General features: G+C 30.3%; 1 protein-coding gene across 7 annotated transcripts; it reads right to left on the bottom strand.

Annotated features, from left to right (window-relative positions):
• Window positions 1-344: 344 nt before the first annotated feature.
• Window positions 345-25,224, bottom strand: LOC111682388 (mucin-4). 7 transcript variants are annotated; one of them, XM_046953711.1, is made up of 15 exons: window positions 25,065-25,223; window positions 24,034-24,579; window positions 22,261-23,959; window positions 19,454-19,673; window positions 19,276-19,370; window positions 17,518-17,678; window positions 17,153-17,446; window positions 16,891-17,083; window positions 16,697-16,824; window positions 16,217-16,435; window positions 16,014-16,155; window positions 15,857-15,935; window positions 5,719-6,495; window positions 3,942-5,660; window positions 345-2,147 (listed from the first exon to the last, which is right to left on the bottom strand). In XM_046953711.1, the coding sequence occupies exons 3-15, from the start codon at window positions 23,947-23,949 to the stop codon at window positions 2,053-2,055; spliced, it is 5,811 nt and encodes a 1,936-aa protein (XP_046809667.1). In that variant the 5' UTR covers window positions 23,950-23,959; window positions 24,034-24,579; window positions 25,065-25,223; the 3' UTR covers window positions 345-2,052. The 7 variants fall into 7 exon arrangements, with proteins under 7 accessions (XP_046809667.1, XP_046809663.1, XP_046809662.1 ...); XM_046953707.1 differs by lacking the exon at window positions 345-2,147 and having other exon boundaries at window positions 2,277-5,660; window positions 25,045-25,224; XM_046953706.1 differs by lacking the exon at window positions 345-2,147 and having other exon boundaries at window positions 2,277-5,660; window positions 25,065-25,222.
• Window positions 25,225-25,288: the final 64 nt, after the last annotated feature.

The raw sequence follows: 25,288 nt of genomic DNA, 5'->3' as shown, positions 1-25,288 counted from the left end.
ATATAACTTCAAATACATACGATTGGGATCAGAAATCTACAGATATATGTATATACATATACGTATGTATGTACAATATTTATGCGAACATACAATGAAAATGAAAGCAATGCCTAATTTTATATAAAATAATCATGATTCGTTTACCAATATCATTTTATCTTGGAGTTTTATATTCATTTCATTTCTGTTTTACTTTACACTTTTTTGTTTTGTTTTAAGATTATCACAGATGGCTCAAGATTTTCAAAATAGTGTAAAATATGCAAATAAAATTTTTGGTATCATTTTTATTTTTTAAGATTACGACGCAAATTTTTCAAATTTCGAAATTTACTTTTATTTCAAATACTTATTAATATTTTATTCAATTTATAATCTTCTTTCAATCTTTAAATCACATTTAATTTATTTAACCTAAAATATTTGTTAATATTCTTCTTATTAATGCCATTTAATGTATGTAGTTGTAGATGTATGTTGAAGACCGAATTACATTTGGATCTTTAAAATATTTTTTCTTGCTTTAAACCTGTAAATAGTTTTAAATTATTTTTACAGAAGATAATTGTTCCTTTATACTGCGAATGTATATAAGAATTATTGAATAGAGTATTGAATACGTGAGAAGTGCATAACTGCATTCCAGAAGTGAAAGTTTTTAAAATAGCATTGAAATGTGTTTAATATTTCCTTGCAATTTTTTTAAATCTAATGTTTAATTTAATTTAAAGAGTAAGTTTTTTAATAAAAATATTTTTGATTAAGAAAGTCCTATAACACACAATTAAAATCCATATTTTTCGGATGTGAAGAGTAGCGCTTTTCTCCTTGCTCATGTACTTTTAATATTAGTTCCAAAAAAACAAAAAATATTGGCATCCAATTGTCACAATCCGAATATTATGATTGACAAATACATAAGTACATTAAAAAAGGCATTTTTAGTCATAATTACAGTTTTAGTACAATTTAATTTTTCAAAAAAAAGGCCAAGTGAATGATTTACATATATTTTGATAGTTATTTAGGATGCACATACATCTATGTATGTATATGTGTATGTATTTTTTTTAATTATTAAAATTTATGTGAATATTCTTAACTGTTTTTACTATTGGTTTAAAATAATTTTTAAATAAATTGTAGGATACGAGTAAAACATTCATATATTATATGTATGTATCTATGTAGGTATGTGGATTATCTTGTAAGATTAAAAATATATGTACATATGTAATGCCATCATAAACTGAAATAAAAAAAAACAATTATTTATGTACACAACAAAGTCCTGAACTACTTTAAACTTGAATTCGGTCATGTTCTGTAAAAACGAAATTGTTAAAATGAAACTTTTCGAAATCAAGTATATTTATTATAAATACACACAATTCAAACCAACTAAATCAATATGAGCTCCTTAAAGATTGTTGCGAGATCTGTGATATTCAACCATTGAATACATTTAAAAAGAATAAAACCTATACCCAGTACAAATTTGACAATTTCGAACAAAAATCATAATTATTATAAATACACACAATTCAAACAACTAAGTCAATATGAGCTCCTTAAAGATTGTTGTGAGATCTGTGATATTCAACCATTCAATACATTAAAAAAATAACTATACCCAGCAAAATTTTCGCAATTTTGAACAAAAATCATTGATTTAAGAACTAGTTCCAGAACCGTTCCAAATAATGTGCCTTGAATTCATAACTTTTCCTCAAAACCAGTTCTGAAGGTGACAATTTCAAACAAATATTATTGGTCATGAACTAATACAATTTTTGCTGGGTATTTTTATTAAAAAATTCAAACAGTCGAAATTAAAAAAAATGTATTTCTGATCAAATTTCAGTTTACAGAACTGTACCGTAGATCAAACAAAACAATAAATTATGTTAGTTGCTATTTTCTTTTAAATGTATTAAGTGAAAATATGTATATGTATGTAGTACGTGTGGAATTCTTAATATCTGTACAATTTATTTCTTTATTATTTTCTTATTTCGACTAATTATTTATATTTTTGAATAGATGATGTCATAAGGTGGATGTATCTTCCGTGGTGACGATGCTGTTAGCATTACTGCTGGAGAAATTGTTCACCGTAATCATCGCATGTTTAGGTTCAGTATCTGTAAGGGAAAATTAAGCAAATACATAAATCAATCATTTGAATTAGGTTGATACATATCGAAATATATTGCATACTTAAAATACGAAACAAGAGAACTAAAATCAAAATACGAAACAATAGTACAAAGTTGAAATTATAATTCAAAACATTTATTTACGATAAAATTTGCAATTGGATATTTTTCATTACATACTCCATTCGATATATACGTATATCTATGTGTGTTTGTTTATAATTATATGTTTAAAATCATTTTATTGTGTTAACATAATGCACTATGAATACAACTCGTTTAAAGCAAAAAACTTAACAAATAATAAAAATAAAATACATTTTGATTTTTCTTAATTTAGATGAAAATCGATGCAATCGACAAAAAAAAGTTTATCATCTTCGTCTTCTTTTAGAACCACATAAATAAAATAAAGTAATAGTAGCTACAACTTCTATATTGTTAGGATAAGTTTTGTGTTTTCATGGAAACTTAAACGTATGTATGTAAATTAATTGTTCTCCAAATATAAATATATATTTTTTTCATTAAACTATTACAAATGAAGTAAGCAGTTGTTGAATTAGGTGAGAAAAAGTAAAAATTATAACAAACTAAAAATTAATATATTTGTATGTATTAAGAAAATTATATTAAAATTGTACATCAGTGTTTATTTATAATTTTGTTAAGCAAAATAATAATAATAATATTGTAATAATAACAGAAAAATAATAAAACAAAAACACTAAATCTTGTTAACAGTTTTGTGGACACAGTAAGTTCTCCATTTCTATTGAATGTTCAAATGACTCGTCTGAAAACCCATATATTCATATTAATTTTAAATTGATTTGAAGAAATGTATTCAAATCTATATAAATTCCACCATTTGTTTCACATTATTGTTTTAATGAATTCATTATTGATTGGAACACGGTTAACAACAACTTTGACGGAATAAAGGTAAGAGGAACCTTAAAATTCCTTTCAAATTGATGAAACGCGAGTATGAATGACATTTTCATAAATAAAAGGCAACCATGTTTGGGTTTTTTGTCTTTAGATTGTGTATAAATGTTGGTGGTCGGGTTAATAAGTGATAAAATGTATGTAATAGAAAGAATATAAATCTTGTTTGATTTACATACAATCACCTACTACTCACCTCAGCCTGAACTGAGGTGGTGGGTGTAGCACTGGAGACAGCAGCCTCATCGATACAATTTGTTTGTGGCGAAGAGCCGGCAATATTGGTGCTGCTACTCACCACAGGTGGTGAGGTTGAACCACTTGTGGTTGAAGTGACACCAGATGTGGATACAACTTCCGGTGATTGATTTGTTGCACCAGACTGTGAGGATCGAGGGTTTGCCGATGTGCTATTTGCCCCAGTCGGTGGTGGGGCCTGTGGGTGTAGTGTTGGTTGTGGTGGTGGCTGTTCGGTTGTAGACTGTAGCTGTTGAAAGTCCGTTTGGGTCTTGAACGTTTTGTTAGAGGTAGAAGTAGAATTAGAAGTTGTAGAAGTAGTAGCAGTACTGGAAGGTGCAGTTGCTAGAGGTATTGGTGGTAGTTTGGAATTCTTGCCGCTTTCCACAATAAGAGGAGAAGTAGGTTGAGGCGAAGAGTGACTTTGGGAGATTTCAGAATTTTTTGTGTGTGTTGCTTTAATGCCGTGATTCGACACTGATACTTTTGGAAACTCTTTACCACATGTTAGATTTACTTCTTTAACCATCTGCTGTTGTTGTTCAGAGTTAATAGAAGTATTGGAGGAGGTGTAAGAACCTGAAATTTTACCTTGGCCGGGGCTGCTGTGCCGGCGGTTTTTTACATCAGTTGTACTAGGACTAGGTTGCTGATCAGCTTCTGACAATTCTTTGTTGCCACTGCATGGTGTGTTGGTTATGGCCGTTGTCGTTGTTGGTGAAGACGGTGGTTTCTTTTCATTTAAATGCATCTCTGCCTTTGAAGAATCCTCCTGCTCTTTTGCGGCATCGTTGCTGTTATCTACTCCGTTTACTTCGTTTGAAGGTATTTGAAGATTTGTAGCTCGCACCGATTCCGTATTGCTGACAGTTGAAGGGGCATGATTGCTTGAATTTGAATTAGATCCAGTTAAGTCCAATGTTGTTGGTTCGTGTATAGAGTTAGAGATGCTCGTTGAATTCGGCTTATCCATTGCTGTTGCTTGTGGTACGACATTTGCTATGTGGTGCCGCATAGCGTGTGGGCTATGTGATGTTCTATTGTTAAGGCTTCCATTTTGGGCACTGCCGGATGACACTGCTGTGGATGTTGTTATTTTTCCCGGCATAACGGCACTGGAAAATGACAATGGGTTTACGGATCCTGACATTGGAATCTGCAATGATGCGCTATTTTGATTTGATGCTGCTGACAAAGAACCTGTGGCTGCTGCATGCATGGCTGCTAAATGACTGGGGTGATGACTGTAGTATAGTGAACTACTCATTGGAGACATATGAGTGGATAACGATGTCGTTGGTTGGACTATACTTCCGCTAGCCTGAACGGTAGGAGCTGAAGAAGTTATCATATTTGACTCTGACTGTCTGGCTGATATTGAAGTGCTCGAACTAACAACGTTTAGGTTCCCATGTGGAGAAGATCCTGCGGAAGTTGTGAGCATTGCAGTAGAGTGAGGTGCCAGTTGATGGGTGGACGTTATCGTAGGATGATGTGGAGACATATGTGGATGGGTCAAGTTCATACTGTGGTGGGCTAAACCTAAAGCTGCAGCTGAGAATCCGGGATGAGTTAGACCCAGTGCAGCTTGTTGCAGATGATGCGGCATATTAGAGGGCACGTGGGATAGTGGAGAGACTCCGGGTAATCCGGGCAAACCTAAGTTTAAACCCATTGCCCCATGAGGACTTTGTCTTTGGTTAGTTACATGATAGGGAGACATGGTTGAGATGCAGGCCTGAAGTCCTGAAGGAGGTGCTCGCAGTCCTAAATTCAAATGTGGTATCATAGATCCAAGAATATTTCTGCCCAGTGGATACAAGGGATTCGAATAGTGATGTGAAGCAGATATTAATTGTTGGCGTTCTCTTTCTCTAGCCTCCCTCTCTTTCTCGCGCATTTCTCTTTCTCTTGCCTCTTTTTCCTTCAGCTCCTTTTCTCTTTGTTCTTTTTCCCGCTGCTCACGTTCCCTTTGCTCCTTTTCGCGCTGTTCTCTTTCCCTCTGCTCTCGCAATTCGCGAATTTCTCTTTCTTTTTCTCGTTGAATCTCTCGTTCGCGTTCCTCCTCTCGAGCTATCCGAGCTCTATGCTCTTCCTCTAATTTTATACGGTCATGTAAACTAGGACCAAGTCCCAAAGCAGCACTAGGAATCATAGAATACAAATGAGAAGCGTACGGGGATGCCATTGGAGGATACAGAGCAGCATGAGGATGGGAAGGATGTGCACCTGCTGCTCTTAGTAATTGAAAACGCTGGTCCAAATACATTTGATCTGTGTAAGGTAGACCAGCTGGATTTAAGAAGGCGCCTAAAATAAAAACAATTTAGGTTTCATTCCTATGTTTATAACAAAAATATAAATTTACCTGGTGGCATGCCTGTTATTCCTGCAAATGGAGAATAAGCGTCCAAAGGAAAAGCACCAGCAGGATGTATTAGTCTTTCATCTGACCGGTATGGTTGGAATCCACTTCTAGCCAATAACTCTGGTTGTATACCAGAACTGGTTTGGGAATTAAGACGAGCTATCTTCTCAGCTGGCTGTGGTGAGGGTGCTGAACGCTTTTTAGCTACTGATGAACGATCATCATTAGTTACAGTCTGCGGCAACGATGAACTTCCAATTCGTTCATTTGAAATTGAAGTTCTACTATTAATATTTGGATTTGAAGAAATTGAAACGTTCGTACTAGTTCCACCTAGACTGGGGGCTGCTACAGCTGGTGCTGCGTTACGTTCGCTTCTCTCTCGTGAAGAAACCTCCTCTTCCTCCTTAATATCTGCTTGCTTCGCAAGATTCCGTAACGCTGATGCAAAAGGTCCACGAGCTTGCGATGCAGCGCTATTTAAAGATCCTGGCACACTTGCCAATTGCTGCTGAACTTGCACAGCAGCTGCAGCCGCAGCAACAGCATGTTGATGTGCCTGATGTTGTTGTTGTTGGGTCAAAGAAGGTGAATGAGCTCCAAGGTGATTGCTAGCTAAATTATGATTTATATTTGCTGCGGATGACTGTGATTGTGCAACATTTGTCGCATTGCCAGCTGAGACTGATGGCGTTGACGGAGATTGTAAGTGGTGCGGTGTGGGCACTACAGGAGCTGGGCTAGTAGCTGGTCGTTTCTGGGTGGTTTTAGGTGGCACTGCAATTATATCAATATTAATAAACATTAAAAATTTAATACCTTTATTTTTTAATTCAAATTAATCTTCCTGTAAACTAAGACTATTTGCATATCACCACCAAGGCTATATTGCACAAAGGTTAGTACTTCTATTGGATATTAGTTTAGATAAAATTTTTAACAAGATCGGGCAAGAACACTCTGAGTTATTGTAGGTAAAAAATTGATATTTTTACCAAACAGGCGTTATTTCTCATCCATGTAAGTTATAAAATTTAGTTCTAAGTAAAATTTGTCATGATTCTACTGATGCTTTCAATAACTTAAAAAACAATATCCTGCGAGAAGTTTTTTATCTAAAATAACTAATCGAAAGTATTTTGAAATTATTGAATAAATATGTGATAAATATTGTAGTTTGGGTTTTTGTTACTATCAATTCATTTAGCGTTTATTAACATTTAATGTGCGTACAGTGGCAACAAAAATAAAATAAACATTCTTTTTGAATGCCATGATCAATATATTAAATGAAAGCTGTTAGAAAAAAGAGCAATGTAAATACATATATATTTGTAAAATCGGTTTAAAATATTTCTAAAAACTTCTTATAAAATTAATTAACTATGTCTATCTTGAAAAAAATCAAATGTATATATACTTTTTGAAATCTTGTTTTTTAATATTTTTGCCGCCACTGTATGGGTGATGTATGAGTGCGTGTCATTACTGCGTGCTGTCAAAACAACACTTTCTTAAAGGAACAAAAACAATAAAAATATATAGTTATTAATGTTTAAAGAATTATTGTCGAAATGTTTCTATGTCACTAATTTATTTTAATTGATTTATTAACAAACATACTGATGTTTCAACTACGTGACCCTTTATAAAGAAATTATTGAATAATTAGACAGTATTTTGGGTATTACAACATAATATGTAGCTACAATTAGAGGAATATAAAAAATTAGTCATATATTCCCATTTTGAAATAAAAATTCTTTGCAATATTAATAGCTTATGTACTTGACATATTTGTAAATCATAGACTACCCTCATATCGAATGTTATTTTAGATCCATAATTGTATAATTAGGGAACATTAAATTAAAATCAGCCGATGTTTCATCTTAAAAAAAACATATTAATGTAATTATTAAAATAAATCAGAATAATGCATTTTAATAACAAACATTTGTTGTGAAATGACAACATTGAAAGTTAAATATTAAGTTTGGTTGCTCTGGAGTAACTCGATTCTCTCGAATTTGTTAGAATTCTGAGATGTAATGTTGTTTAACAAAATTGGAATAAAGAAATTAAATTAAAATAGCACAGTCTTAGCTCATTATAAGTGTATCATAATTTCTATTCTTTTAAATCCCCAATATATATTTAATTATTTTTACAATTCCATGGAAAAACTATTGGAGTATACACTCCATTTAGGTAAAGAAAAAAATGCATGTATTTTTAATTTAAATCTACTAAGATCTACTAGAGCACTTAAACTTTTGAGTTGGTGTGTACATACGATAACGTTACCAACGACTCACCGCAAATTGGTATTGGCGCATGTATGCTGGGTAATCCTCTTGGTAGCCATTCCATCATATATTTGAGATTTAATAAAAGAAGTATTTTTAAGTATTGCACCAGAAGCAGTAATTTAACAAAAGTATATTTTGTTTAATTATTTCTTACACTGTTGATATAGTGGTATCAGTGTATATTTTAAAGCTCCAAATGTACTGCATATAAATACATATCATATACATATGTAATTATTTGTATGGACGTATAGAGCAACAATGAGTTTGGTAGATGTATTTCGGATTGGTTCGGTAACAATCGGATTGATGTTGGTTAAATTGTTGTTGATTTCAAATTTGCAATAAGAGGTACATTCCAACGGTGTTAATCTTTCTATATACATACAATATAGACCAGAAAACAGTCGGTACACCAAAGAAGAGACTACACAGACGTCAAAATCAGTGATTAAAATTTCAAAGGACTTCAGCAACACATCTACGTATCACTTTTACAATGAATGCATTAAATATACTATGTGTGTTACGATATTTGATTGTATGTACTTTTATAGACAACTACACACTACGATGTATCCACTATATAAGAAGAAATAACTAAATTTTCTATTGCAGAAAATTTAGTTATTTACGAAAGGCAAGCTCACTGAATTAACAAATAATTTGAAACATTATATTCAGAAATTATGTGTATTATTTTCGTGTTTTTTTATATCAACAAACTTAGGGAGATTTGAACATATCAGTAGATATCTATTAACTTTATATTTGTATTTTAAAATTTGGCACAACAAATAGCTTTTTTATTTAGTTTTTTTTCTTTGTTTAATGATGCAATAAACTAAACGATACGAACGTTTAGTCTCGTTTTCATCCCTTCTTTAAGGATGCAGATACAATTACATACATATAGAATGTGTATAAATGCAATTCCTTTACAGATGACAAGCACACGAGCACATGTTTTTATATTAAATACGTATGTATGTAGTTATGCGTATTAACAAATTTGTATGTATTGTATGAATTAATTATTTATTTTTTGGTTGAACAACAACTTCCGTGCACATTACCGTTAAGTATTTACACAAAGACTAACGGATAAAACCAACAAATAAACTAAACTATTGTTGTGTTATTGTATTTTATGATGTCTTCTTCTCTTCTTTAGTTATTATTATTTATTTATTTATTTGTTTTTTTTCCTATTTTATTATATACACTTCTCTCTTTAAGTGGCATAAAAACACCATAATTTAGTTTTTTATTTTCTTTATTTTTTTGTTGTTCTTGTTGTACATTTACACTTCAGATATGTATGCGGGTGTTGTATGTATGTTTGTTTCTTACATGGAGGGGGATGGGCGACATAAAAAGAAATTTTGCCCCCTCAATGCACACAATATATAATTATTTTTTTATTTCTCACACTAAAATGAAAACTTTAATTTTTAAACACTTTTTAATTTAGCATTTTGCCGCAATATGAGTAGGAATAAATTGTGTAAACTCTTAAAGGATTTAGAAATAGTTACGACATTTTTTTACAAAAAAAAGTGAGTGTCTAAGAGAGTGAATACGATTCATAAAGGTTTTTCATCACTTCATAAGTTTAAATTTTCGAATATGGATGTCAATAACAATGGTGCTGTAAACAATACATACATACATGTATGTATGCATGTAAGTATGTATGTGATTGTTTGGTGGGTTTTCTTTGCCACTGCAGCTGCAAAAATATTTTGTGGATAAATTTAACGGTAGAGCAGTAGAGTATTAGTAGGCGTTTATAAGTAAAATGCGTACACACGTTGTTCATCCGTTGAACATTTGACAAGAACACGACGACGTTTGCAAAAGGACTAAATTTGAAAACTCTGAACTTATTTGCTCCCGCTTTGTATGTATTGCTGCTGGTGTCTCTTATACGTAAGGACTTTTAGCATGCCGTACACAGCATAAACAGGAGCAACTGAGTAGAGGTAAGTAAACATTTGAAATAGAGTGACCATATTAAGATGGCACAAAAAACATTCTATTGTCTATAAGTATAAAAAGTATTTATTATTAATGTATGGATGCAATACTGTACATTAGACTTAAATAAATTAAGGATTGCTGGACACAACTATGATATTTAATATACCTATTTATTTTTATACACATGTGTTTAAAAGTATCGATTCGTGAAATAATTTTGACTTTGATCGGGAGTCGTTCGCTTATTCTTTCGAAATGCTTATATGAAATAAAATTCAAAAGTCATTGCCGATTAATTAAATAAAATTGAATGGAAAAAAGTTTATGCATAAAAATTTTAAGTAAAAATTAAATTCAATTCGAGTCGAAATTTTCTGTTTTTTTATTTTGTACATTTCAATTCCTCGCTTCTTTATTCAAATAACAGCATCGAAAAACGTAGCTATGATCGTATTGCAGAATACTATAAATCTTAAAGCATTGAAACGAAATAGAGTTGCTCCTTCTTTTTTATAGAATTCCGTTGAGTAGGTTGTTTTTTTTACCGTACTTCCATTTGTAAGTATTGTATGTTGTAACTAACGTAGGGTGTTGTACGGAAAGACTTGTTTAAAAACACTTTCTCAATTACATATTTATAAATGACTCCTTATTTGTTTTTATTCTTTTTGCTGCTCACACTTGTTAAACAACTACTCAAGTCGCAGGCTATATTCGACACTCTCAAAGAGAATTATTTCCGCGCGCCTTTCGTTCAATGTATGTATCTGTGTACGTATTTTTGTTCATACATATGCCGTAAGGATACACACAAAAAGTATGCACAACATGACTCTCAAACTCCTTTAAATAACATATTGTGCGTTACCAGACTTTTAAGGTTGTATTTTTAATCCTTTAATCTGGGAAAACTGTTCAACAAATTTTAAAAAATTCAATTTTCCATCCATATTTCCATTAAGTTTTACTATATTTTTAATTTTATTTAAAAATGTTGACATGTCGTTTTACTGAATATTATGGTGTGCAGCCAGTTTTATGAAAAGGTTTGGGAATGTTATGAATTTTTTATTTATTTAATCTAAAAGCCTCGATTTAAAATAGTTCAAATTTATTTAATTATTTTCCCTTTGTTAAAAAAGGTTTATAATTTTCTTTGGAAAATGTTTAATTTGTTAATGATCATAGATTAAAATCGATCTATGTCCAATTAATTTATAACCGTAAAAACATGTTTTTATGTTTTAACGAAATGAATATAGTAAAACATTTTATTATTGGACTAATATTTTACTTCTTTTATTGTATGCTATTTTTTTTTTCGAGGATAAAACAAAAATTATATGGCAACTTAGTAGCTCTTTGTTTTTAAACTTTTATTTATTCTTCCTAAAATGAGACAATGTAGAGAGTGAGAGAAAAAGAGAGTATAATGACGTTGGTTAAGAAATAAAATAAAAAATTTAAGGATTACTACAAACCAAAACAATTTTAGTTAAACAATTGTTTCTTGTGCTGCAAACCCCTCATCCCTTAAACTATTTTATTGTTTTTATTATGTTGGTGTTGAGTTACAACTATGAAACCATTATAATATCCGGTGGTTAAGGAAGAATAAATACAATTGTTATCTTTTTTTTGTACGTTGCCTTTTGTATTTCCTCACTTATTTATAGATAAGGAACAACATAAAGGATAAATGATCAATTTATAAGTGTTGGGTACTTTTATTATAAAGACTTGTAATCGTCTGGAAAACACAACACTGCAAACTGTACTCAAGAAAACTAAAGCGTTTATGGATATAATGTATTTATTTAAAACATCTACAAAAATTGGAGTATAAAAAGACAAGTTTAATATGTTAAAGTCCCAACCACACCTCTCCTTATATTTGAAAAATTTTGTTTGATTTAGGAGAGTGAGAGAGTAAATAATATCTTATAACAAAAGGTAACTGCGGTTTAAAGCATCAGTACGGTTGATAATAACACCAACTTATAATGAAGGTTTTATCGAACTGCAGCTATCACAAATGCCAAAAATAAAGAGAAATAATTGAGGACGAGTATGTGTAGGCAATATACATATATGTAGATATCTTCTACATTAATAAAACACCTAGTTGAAAAAAACATTCTCCCAACCCTCTGCATATTGCAATATTCATTCAAAATGCAACGCTTTTCTCATACATGTTGTACATGTAACCACAAAATGGGGATGCTTCAAATAATGAATTGGTAGTATACACAAATACCGATACTGCAAATATAGAAACCTCTTTCTTCTGCACTTTGCACTCTTCAATAGAGTGAGAAAAGTGTGCCAGAATCAAAGAATCTAATTATTGTAACATGTTAAATACACAAATTCCATACATTCTGACAAGGTATAATATCCAATATGCGTTCGCTTTAGTCATAGTAGTAGTTTAATAAACACAACAAATGAGAAAATTTTCCGACTAGGAGTATCGTTCGGTCCCAATTTCGTTGTTTTATTTTAAAATTATTGAAAGCGTATGGTCGTACTGTTTATGTACAACCATTTTGTGGTTGGTTTGCACCCAGCAATATGTCGAATGACCTAACACTTGACCCCATTGACACTTGTTCTGGGCTACAGCAGAATGTATCGGTTTTTATAACATATACATACGACTACAACACCTTGCTTTTTATTTTTTAGATATCAGAATTAATAGCCATATCACAAATATTGTATATAATAAATTAGTGTATGCATGTGTGATGTGTTAACAGCCTATTTGTACTGTATATACATATACATATATATTAATATTTTTCATTTCTTTCTGAATACAGCATTTGAACTATTGTTCATTCATTCTAGAAAATTTTAAAACTGTTTGATGTACCATGCATTTAGCAGTAGTACGATTTTAAAATAAACTAGTTAGATAAAGTAATGTCAAGAAATATTTAGGTTCTGTAACTTACTAATTAAATCGGTTATATGATTAATTTCAGCATAATTACCAAGTATAATTTTAGTGTTTTTAATGTGCACACCTATTTCACATTCGGTCCCTGTTCTAAATTTTTTATAAGCATTTCTTAAGTATTATCATTTTGTGGTGAAGACTACAAAATAAAGATGTTATATTATGAGACTTTTGATGCCAGTCTTTTGTATAAGTTAGAGAATTTCACTGTTTAACAATCAAACCAAAAACCCAACCAAGCTATAAAATAAATATGTTGAAAAGCATAAAACATTCACTGACATTGTGGTAATGTGGTTGTAGTATTTACTTTACACCACAAAATAAAACACACACTTTCATACGAGGGCCACTTAAAAGTTTGCAGAGGATAATTTGTTGTCATATAAAGTTCTGTCGATTGTTTGCATTTTTTCTACTATATTCAAAACTTATTTCTTTGTGCTCTCCTATAAACTTGTGTATTAGAGAGACATGTTTACACAGAACACAATAACATTTTTTTACAATATTGCTCTTTCACTTTCATATACATATGAAGATTTTTTTAAATTTTGCAATATTTGTAATCATTATTCATAAAACTAGCAAAAAAATTATTCCGAACTACTGTCCTTTTGAATTTTTTGCGACGTTATGATCAATGTATGTAAATATACGTGTTTAACAAAATGTTTATAGGTGCAATAAGCATAAACTCAGTGGTTGCAATTTGAAATACTTTTATTCTCTTTAACTCACACCAAGCACTTAGAAGTGTTTATCTTTTGTCATACATGTTTGTTGTAAATGCTTAAAAAATCGTTGTATCATAGTCAGACGAACTACCTCGGTTTTATGTTTAGTCGTTTGCTTGTTTGTTGCCAATATGGATTCAAGTTTATATTTTTAAACTTATTTTCGGGTTTCTCATTTTTGCCGAGTTGTATAAATGTATAAAATAAAAGTAAGTTTTGTGTATTTATATATGTAGGTATGTATGTCTATTAGGGTATATAAAAAATGGATAGATACAAATAACAACACAGCTTTATTTAAGTTTTTTGAGAAAATATATCTTAAAGTAGAATTAAATATCGTAAATTGTTACAAAAAAATTATAAATTATTATTGTTAAATATATTTTTTAAATTTCTTTCAAAGTTATACCCCTAATATATAAATGTATATCATGTACTAAGTGTATATGTATGTTTATTAAAGGATATACATTAGAGTGTTCCGACAAACAGTTTTTTTTTCGTAAATTTGAAAAAGGCAGAAGTCTCAAATGATGCAATCTAGTCAAAGTAAAAAATGAAGTGTAAAGATCTAAATTTTGAGCAAGATTTGAAATCTTATCTACTAGATTTTTGTGAAACAATTATTTTTAATCGCTTTTGGGGAGCTCAGGACACTTTCAAATATTTTATTTTATATTTTTCCCGTATTCGGTACAGTAATACATACATCGTAATAGGAATGTACCAACAAAAAAAAGTTGTTCAGCGGACACTCTAATATGCTTATATATGAGCTTTTTTTTTGCATGGTTGACATGATAACACCAAGTAATTCAATTCAAAATACTTTACATTATTGATGTTAATGTGTTCGAAATAACTGTTTCTTTTTCCTTAACACATTTGGTAGTGTATTTACAGTCGAAGAAAACGGTACGAATCGTTGGTGGTTTGTTGTTCTATTTCTATTTATGTATGTAAATACATACATATTTAGAGTTTTATGATATTTTTATGTTTGTGAGTTTTCTTATTTTTTACACATGTTGGAAAGAGTTACTTTGGATAGTTGTTTGTACAATATTTACATACATATATATTTTGCAATATATTCTAAGGGTATAAAGACGACGATAAAATAAAGTGTTTTGTAACTATATACTTTTAAAAGTTGTATACATATACGTTAAATGAATGTGTTTACATTAGGATGAATACGTTTCTACGCTTTTGAATTAAATAAGCGCAGGTCAGATTAGATCTGAAATTTAAACACAGGGATGTGAAATAGTCTATGTTATTTTAAAACACCATCATGGAAAAATAAAAAATCTGAAAATTAAAAATTGAGATCCAATTCAATGTAAAGTTTTTTGATGTGTGACATGATTTTGCCAATATTAATATTGCTATTGTTGGTTCATAATGTTTTACACAAAAACTTTACTGCTACGAATTAAAAATGCATACCTAATTAAAAAGTTTAGTTTTCAAATTTAAATTTGAAATGTGTGATCATTTCGGATTAAATAGTTTTCGAATTTATTTGAGAAACAAGTCTGATAAGAAATCAAGTTATATTTTAGATAATTAATTAAAAACTTTAATAAAAAAAATATCAAATTTAATTTTAAACAAAAGACAAAATTATTTTTGATAATTTCGAAACTTTTTAAATATTTGTCGTTTATTTTGGGAGCAAGCAATATGTCATTTTAAATTGAGTGTTTATAAAATATAAGAAAAGTAATTTTCTTTCACTTGACTTGTTTCTTGTACATGTTAGTACTAATATGTCCCCCATGTGTATGAAAATATTGTTGTAACCATACCCTAAGCCGATTTAGTTGAAAACCATGTAAAGTACTCGTAAGTATGCCTTATATTTTGTTTTCTCGCTTTCTAACTCAAAATTGCAACAACGAAAACCGTATTGGTATTATTATCAAGCACTTGACTACATATATATATGTTAAGTGAAGCCAAATTATATTTATTCATTTATTGCCACTTGATTTTTTTAATTTGTGTCCGCAATGTGTTAATTTCTGTATTTGTGTTTATAGTACAACAGTTACCATTTGTTTTGCTTGATAAACTGCTTAAATTTTGATTTTTTTCTGCATGAAATATGATATTCGAATAACACTTACCATCTCTAGACTTGTCATATAGTTTGGGTGAACTATTCTTTTTAGCTGAGGCAACTGGTCTCATGGCAGTGTTAATTGGCTAAACCGCACAAAAGAAAGAAAAAAGTGAAATTAACAATTAGAAATATTAACGATAATTAAACCAATGATGACATACAACTCTGTCTGAACGTTCGCCACAAGGTAAACGCGCGACTGCCACATCTGGACTATCTTCTGGTGGTGGTGGCTGTGGAACCCAATTATATGCACGTTTAGATATTGGTACACCAAAACGATCATGTTGTGAAGCTTGTTGCCTTTATAAACAAAATAAATTTAGAAAATAAAAAAGTAAAACTATATATTTTAACCATTTACCTTAAAGATTCATAACAATCTAAACAGACAACGGCATATTCGCCATTTTCTAATAACAGGCCATCTTCACTTTTTCGATTTTTTACAAATGGAAATTCATTAACAGGCAAAGCTCTAACCCTTTTTCTATAAGTGGTTATGCCACACAAATGACAAATATAATCGTGCCAATTATATTTCCGATCTACTGCATTTATTGAAGGATTTTGCGATTCAAATCTGAAATAAAATTGACATAACATTAATAAATGTTTTTATGTTAAGAATGGTAAATATATAAATTCAATATAAACCATGTTTCAAAAAGCCGACAACACTTCATGCAATAATCAATTTATTGTGTTAAACTTTTACGAATTATATACAACACAAGTTTAATAACCGAATTCCAATATTTTGTTCCGATGTTGTACTTAAAAAAATAAATAGTCTTTTCGAAACAGAGGTAAATATTAATTATTACTTATTGTTGTTTCTTACTTTCGCCACTGTTTCAGTAGGGAATGATAGCAAAAGGTACAAACATAGGCTGAATAATCTGGTCGTAACTGCTCAGCTTTTGGCAAGGAACTGTGTTTTAGTAAAAAAGGAAAATATGGTCTCGAGCCCTGAAAGTATTTAATACAATGTTAATAAAAATCAGGTTAATTATAAATTTGTTTATTTTCTAATACCTCTTTACTGGCATATAAAACTCTAGCCAAGGTTAAATCTGAATGTAAACCACATAAAAAACAATAAATTGATGTGGACGTAGCTGGTGTTGAAGAAACCGATGGTGTAGATGGCGGGGTATTAATACTCAAACCTCCATGCCTTGAGCCATTTGGTGATGAAGAGGTAATGACTGGAGAAGGAATGTCGTATCTAAATTAAGCGAAATATAAAACAATGTTTATAAAAATAATTTTTTTCGAGTTATTTTAGAACACAAACCTTCTATGTTCTAATGGTACTCTCTCTGCATCCATAGACTCCCACTGGCGCGCCAAATGATTCACACAATCTTTACACGCCAACACTCTATTGCCATTTGGATCATTATTAACGGCAGGCCCGCTGCTACTGCTTATATTGTTATCACGTCCATTATTATTACTATTATTTGAATTCGAACTTGTGTTGCCTTTAAGACAAGGAAAATGCATAGCGTGGGAATTCATGTGCTCAGCACTTGTGGATAACCACTCCATTTTATTGGAAGCGCATAAAGTTTTGCATATGTAACATCTGTTAAAATATTAAATTTTTTTAAATTATTTTCAATAAATCATTAATGTTTTCTTTTGTCCTTCTCTTACGGATATTGTCCATGTCCATTTTCAATTTGAGGCTGCAGTTGTTGTTGTTGTGTTCCTCCCACTTGAAGTGTGGGTGTTGTTGGTCGTGAATCATTGTTTCTTAACGTTTTTATATCTCGTGGCTGATGCGTGGACGAATGATTGGAATTATTTTCAGATGGCTAAACAAATAAAAAGAAATTAGAAAATGTATCTTTCCTTACAAAGAAAATGGTTTAAAGTTTGTCCTACAATATATAATACAGACAAAGAAATTTCTAAAATTAAATATTAAGCAATTTTACCAATTTTAAATATTATAATTTTCTAATAGTGTTATAAAAGTAACTATATTGTGGAGTTACAATGAAAAAGTCAATACATATTTGGTAAATATTTATTTACGTCGTGTTTAGTTATCGACAAAAGGAACATTTACATTTTATTAAAAAATTAATTTCAATTAAATATTTAATAATTTTCTAATTTACTCAATAAATATTTAAAACACATGCCATGAATAGGTCAATAGCATTAAATTGTTGTTGCACCGTTATCAATAAACGAAAATGTGTAAAAACGAAAAAACAACATATTTTCCAAAGATAACAAAGTAATTAAATAAAAAAATTCTTATCACTTCACCTTAATTAGTGAAAATAACAAAATATTGAATCTTGTTCAATTACATTGTTTAATCGTTTTGAAATAAAACCTTATTAATACTATGTATAGCATTTCAAAAGTTTTTTTTATAAGATTTTATTTTTTATAAGAAGGTAAATGTTATTCTTTTTAAAAAAATTCGTGAACCCTTTTGTGCAACATTACTATAGATTATAGAACGTAATAAAACCATAATTGTACAAAAATGAATGTGAAATTTATATTTAAATTACAAATCATATATCAGTTAGTTAATTAAATTTTATTTTACACTTAAGTCCTACATACATACGTAAATGTATACAATACATATTTATGTATGTATAGTTAAATAATCATTAAAATAAATCTGCCTACACAAACTGTTTGTACGTTTTTATTCACTCTTATCAGTGACCAAAACACAATGTCAACATGTGAATAAAACAAACAAACACAAATGTTAATATTAAAAATATTTAAAAATCTCTACTTCCAAACAGAAGAAGTTCCTCATTGTAGTATTAATTTTGTGTACTTAAAAATAAAAGAGATAAGATTATAATATACAGAGACGACACATTAGGATGGTACGAAATGCATGGAGCTAAACTTAACTAAGACTAAAAAATAAATTGTTTAGTTAAAAAAAAAAACAAATTATCTAAGAATTACCTGTTCTAATCTTAATAACTAAAAGAGAAGTTATTTTTTATGTTTTAAATAATAATTAAAACGAATTTGTGTACCTACAACAAGCCATTTTTGAAAACTGTCTCAATTTATATCAGTGAGTGTACATCACCTTTAATAAACCTTTAACCTACAATGTCTATTTTATTGCTGTTAATATGATAACCTCATGTTACATCAGGCACCTTTGTATTCTCTTATCATTAAAATGAAAATAAGTAAAAATACTTTCACACTAGGGCTGTTAGACTTCCAGATTTAAAAATTATAAATATTTGTATATTATTTTGTTTCTTCAATCATCCACTGCTAATAGTAATGATTCTGACTTTTAATATATACATTTAACGAAATATTTACTCAAAACTACAATCATTAAGAGTGTTTAATCAGAAAACTTGTGAAAATTAATTACTGTTAATGTATGTATATTGTTTTTACCTTTTCTGCAGACGAAGCAACTAATGATGAATGTTGAATTCCCTCTGCGCGACTAGAGTGTTTTTCATAGCAAGTAAAGCAAATTTGCACCATTCCTGCAACCAATTATAGAAAATATATATTTATCCATTTTGAATTGTTTGTACAATTTTAAACATTATTACCCGATTTTACGTACCTTGGGGACTTATTGGACTTGCATTTTTGTAAGCTGTCATTGTTTGTATAAATGGATAGTATGGTTCTCGTTCTGCATTAGGACAACAATAAACAAGTCTTAATTGTGATGATGGTGTATCGACACCACATGTATAGCAAACAAACTTTGCACGTTCCACTGCTGATGCTGGTTTTTTACGTAAATAGTAATTACGTTCATTCTCCGGAATTTGATTAGTCTGAAAAAATGTTAAAATGATTATATAGATATTTTATAACTAACATTGTCCGTAAAATTTTTATCACTCTTAAATAGGATAACTATAAAGTTTCGAATATACGCAGAAATTATTTATTTTTTGTAACAAAATAGAAATTATAAAAAAGAAAAAAATTTATAAATTATTAAAAAAGGTTATTAAAAAATACATTTTTTAAATTAAAATTTTTTTTTATACTGTAATCAGATGTCTACATACATACATATGTAAATGCAGCATAGGTATTTCTGCTACAGGAACTAAGTAAAAAATCAATTATAATTTTTAATTATAACAACATACTAAATTAACTCAGAATATTAAATTTTAATTTCTAACGTAACATTGCATCGTTATAAAGTCTCTGCTTACATTTTATTTCCAATAATTAGTATGTAGTTATTTTTTACATTAAAATTATTTATGTATTTCCTCTACGAAGTAATGTTACCTTTTCATGTTGTTTATCTTTAAATATTAAATATGTTTTCAGTTTTTTATAATCCATCCATACATTGGTGGTATCGCAGCTATCCAATGATTTATTTATAATCACATAGTTGTGGCCGCCTTTTGTCGCATTACCGTTAATATGGGTAGTCACAGTATTTGAGATATTTGTGTTAGAAGTACTATTAGTACAGTAATTTATATCGTCTTTAAAAGATTCACTGAAACCACAATCATCTTTATTTTGGTTACTTTTTAGTGTAACAACATTTTGATGTATATTATTTTTTACTATTTTATTGTCGTTGCTTTTGTTATGTTGCGAATTAACGGTATCTCTATTAACAATGGTGGCAATGGCCGTAACATTTTTAGACATTTTTTTGTTTTATACCTATTATTATAAACTTAATCGTGATGTAATATGTGTTGTATATACATATTTATAAGATAATTATAATTGTACTAAACTTGCACTTTTGATATTTTACATTTGTCTATGTATGTACTTGTATAAGCGGAATAGATTTATGAAATGTTTACACCACATGTCGAAAAGGACAACACATTTATTTGTAATACTATTAGAATTTTAACTAAGATTTAAAAATAAATTGAAAATTCAAATAGAGTTAGCGCTTTAATTAATAATATGAGGATTTAAATCATGGCTTCTTTTTTTATTAAATTTTACTTTCGACGTTGTAGCATGGAAACATCCATAGTATTTTCTTATCCAAATAAAATAGGGTTATCCTAATGTACAGATGCATATGTACATGTATTCGAAAATCTAGACATTTTTTGTGGCTAATTTCTTTTGATATTTAAAAAATATGCGTTTGATTCACTACTGCGATAAGAACACAATTAAAAATAAATAACGCAATAAAATATACTAAACAAATGATTTCGAAGAATTACACACACGCACACACAATCAACGCTTTTTAATCAACAAAACGAGAGCACAGATCTAACAAAAATATATACAATTTTTCGTAAATAAGTTAGTAAATTATAGGGGCACGTTAGAGAAGAAGCCAACAACATGTCAGCTTGCTTCTAATTTTCTACTGAGAACCGGCAATCGAACAAGAATGGTTCAAACCCTAAAAAACATACGAAAACCACTTGTTCCACTCACTCACTAACACAAAACAATAAAAAACACCCAACAAACACAAATTAAAAAAAATAACAAACATGATTTTAAACAAGATTAAATATCAGATTTAAATTTGTATAAATTAAAACTCATTTTGTAAATTGTACAAAATTTTAATATTCATTAAGATCGTAGAATACATGGATATTAAATTCCTTGTAGATTCGGTGCAATTAATGTGTACTTTAAACTTTTGTTACTGAATAATAGTTACAAAATTTCAAAACTGTAACTTTAAGTTGACAAATATGATTAGTGAATTACTCCGACTATTAGCACAAAAGAGAACTATAAAAAATAAATCTACTTAACTAATGAGAAAGAAAATAAAAAATCTCTCTTTCTAAAAATAATCATAAAGTAAAAACGTAAACAGAAAAGGCCTTTGAATATTACGAATAAGTAGTAGACGCTTATAGTGCACAGATTATATACAGTGCAAAAGCAAAGTAATTATATTAACCTTAATCGGCAAAAGATGAATTTCTAAAAAAAAAACAAACTGTTTATTAAGCAAGTATTTATATAATTTGTTGATTCTTTCAATTCAATCCTGTTATTATTTGTGCTGGCAAGGAATAAATGCTTAATACTCATCGATCTATTACGATCTGAAAATACTTAACGCCACGTTTACGAAATTACTAAATAAAATAAAATAGATCATTTTGCAAAAAAAAAAAATCCTCACAAAATTTCTCTTCGTCTGCTCTTTAGCTCAGTTTTTAGAATGCTCCAGATATCTGCGAAATCCAAATCTCGAATTATCTTATTATATATGCTTTAAGAATTTTTATATTTAAAACACGTAATATCGGTCCATAAGCATATATCTGAGATATTATAAAAATTCCGGAAAAAATAAAAATATATATATAAACTAAGACTTGTAAAGCGTCCATATATATACATACACATGTATTTATAAAGTTATGTATATGCACTTACCTTGTAATGATGCCATTGTTTTATTAAATGTTCATAACACAAGTTACAGGCCTGTATCATACCTCTGGGATCCATGGGTCGTGAACGGGCCGGTCGTGGATGCATGTCGTAGAAAATTGGAAAATATGGACGATCTATTTTATCATCCTTTGATTTAAGGGTACTGATTTCTATCAAGCTGCCCCGCCTCTGTTCATCACCACAGGCGTAGCAGACTTCTGTGGTCGAGTTCTTGTCAGGCATGGAAAGATCTAATATTCCAACTTCCATAGACGTACTTGATTGGTTACTGTTCACCTGCGAAGTTGAGGGAACTGTAGAGTTGATAGGAGTTGGTGTAGCAATTGGAGTAGGCGTTTTTGGTGTCATGGACGATCTTATATTTGACGTATTACGCAAATCTAAGACATCTTCTGTTTCGCGAGACGCTAAGTAGTCTGCACCGAATGGACTAGACAAAGGTGTTCTTTGTGGGGCAGCTGCCGGAGAGTCACTAGGTGACATTGCAGTGTTTTGTTTAAATATTTGAAAATTATGGCTTGGCTGTTGCAATTGCTGCTGTGAAGCTATATGATCCATTTGAAAGTTGTGTGAGGGATAATGCGCTGTCGAAAGTTGTTGTTGTGCATTGGCATATGTGTTATGTATGACCGAGTTTGAATAAGAGAGTTGACCTAATTTAAGCTTATGATGGGCATAGGATGATGGTTTAATATTAAGTGTTTCATAGGCACTGCCCTGAACACTTGACGGTCTCGAGGAAGGTGAAGTTATTTGATGATTACCACCTTCTCGGGATTGTGGTCTGCTTAAAGAGTGTGGTCTCTCACTTGGATTCCTCGTTGTTGACATGGGAGAATTTCTTGCATAATAATCTTGAGACATATTCGGTGCAGGAGATGGTGACGAATTTCTAGAAGTGGCCCCCTGTACGGAGTGCGTCTGTTGATGGGAGGATGTAGGATGTACAAGATAAGGCGCTTCGTTTCGGTAATTAGAAGGGTCACGTGAAGTTCTTTGATATCCGTATGATACTTGGGAGGAATATTGCTGACTATCTGATCCCATACTAGATTGAGCAAGATGCTCTGCACTTAATCCTAACATCTGGGCGGCATATTCCCCTTGTGTTGCAATATCAGCGCCTATATAAGGTTTGTTATCAATCCTTTTCATATGATAAATTCGTTGTATATGTGGTTTTTTCTCCCTTTCGTATGCGTCCCATTGTTCATTAAGGGAACGATAACAGAGGTTACAGGCCATAACGTACATTTGACTGGATGTCACCTGCTGTACACCCACAGGTGGTTCATGTCTTTCCAAAAATGGAAAGTACGATTCGGACGGTCTGTCATAGTTGGGCCTAATCCTAATTGGTTCGTAGCCACCCTGACCACCGCAAACATAACACAACGGAATCAAATCTTGTCCATCCGTACTTGCTGTCTGCTGGCGTAATTGAACGGGTTGCGGTGAAGCTTGCCTAATGCCTCCATGTGGCGAATGTTGAAAATATTGAGATTGATTTAAGTTAAATTGTTGCTGCGGCGGCTGTTGTTGATTTGCTGATGTTGGACGTGCCAGTGATGCCACTGAATGTTCAGTATGCTGCTGCTGCGATTGTTGTAGTTGTTGTGAATTAGCACTTTTTAATTCATTTTTTATATATGCTTTGGCCTTTTCCATTCTTGTGCGGCTATAATTATTAGGTAAATCAATAATTTTTATTACAAAAATTTACGTTTCACAAACAAAAATCTCGAACTTTACCTGTAATTTATATTCGTCTTTCAAAAATTTATATATCCTGACATAAAGAGAAAATTGTTTCTTGTTTTCCTAATCTTCGTGTACAATACATTGAGGCACTTTTTTGTTGTTATTTTTATTTTATTCCATTTTTTGTATTCAATTTTACTTTTTTATTATGATGTAGTATTATTGTTGTTGTTGTTGTCTATATGCATTTTCGTATGTATCATTAGTTGAAAGAATATTATTGTGATTTAGATTTAAGAACTTCGTCATAAATATTCTCATTGGAAGTTTAATTATTATAATTTTTATTTTTTACTTTTAGTTATTCATTTAGCACAAAAAAGCTTTAAATATTTTTTAATAAAATTACATATAGTTGCACAAAATCCCACCCGGAGAGTCAATCACATTTGATGTAGTTGCTGTCTCGTTGCATTTACTTACATACAATGTACATACCATACATATGTAGGTATGTACACATATAATGTAAAATAAACAAAAAAGGGAGAGCAGTAAAAACGAACAACAATGAATGAATGGAGAGTTCTAATTTTGCTAAAATAAGAAAATGTATAATAAACTATAAATAATAATAAAATATAAAAGTAATAAATTTGTTTATTTAACTTTATATTTTTCACTACACTTTAAAATAAATTCGTTTGTACGTTAATTTTTTTCTTATTATTCTTTATAACCAAACACAGAAAAGCCCGTATATCGTCACCAGGGAAAACCTTGCTCCAATTTTATCATTTCGCTACTTTTTTGTAATCGTCATATCATTAGCATGACACTACTTTTCATAATTTTAGTTTTTCTAGTGAATGCAAATCTCTCCCGATTTCATATTATTTTTCTTTATGCGTTTTGCGTTATTTTATTTAATCCTGTTGTTTAACAATAAAATCATTTTATACAAGGTCTTTTTTATATTTTTCACACACACTTTTCGTTAAATTTATTTCGTGACGTTGATTCGGGTATTCGGTGTTTTGGAATTTTGTAAACATTTTCTACCAATTAATGTAAGTATTTACACAGATTACGCTTGAAAATGGTTTACGTAATTTAACTAAATTACAATGTATAAAATTTTACTGTATTTGATTGTTAATTTATTTCTTTTTATTGGACACAAATTCTGTTTAAGTTTCCATCGGAATTATGGAACAACAAAGAGAATAGAGATCCGAAGCCGACGTGCAAAATTCAACGGCGTTACTATAAAAACCTTAACAGCTGTATTGAGCCGGCTGATATA

This window comes from Lucilia cuprina, chromosome 6 (genome assembly GCF_022045245.1).
Source record: "Lucilia cuprina isolate Lc7/37 chromosome 6, ASM2204524v1, whole genome shotgun sequence".
NCBI lineage: Eukaryota > Metazoa > Arthropoda > Insecta > Diptera > Calliphoridae > Lucilia > Lucilia cuprina.
The sequence above is the reverse complement of the archived record's forward strand: the minus strand, read 5'-3'. Positions and strand labels throughout refer to the sequence as shown.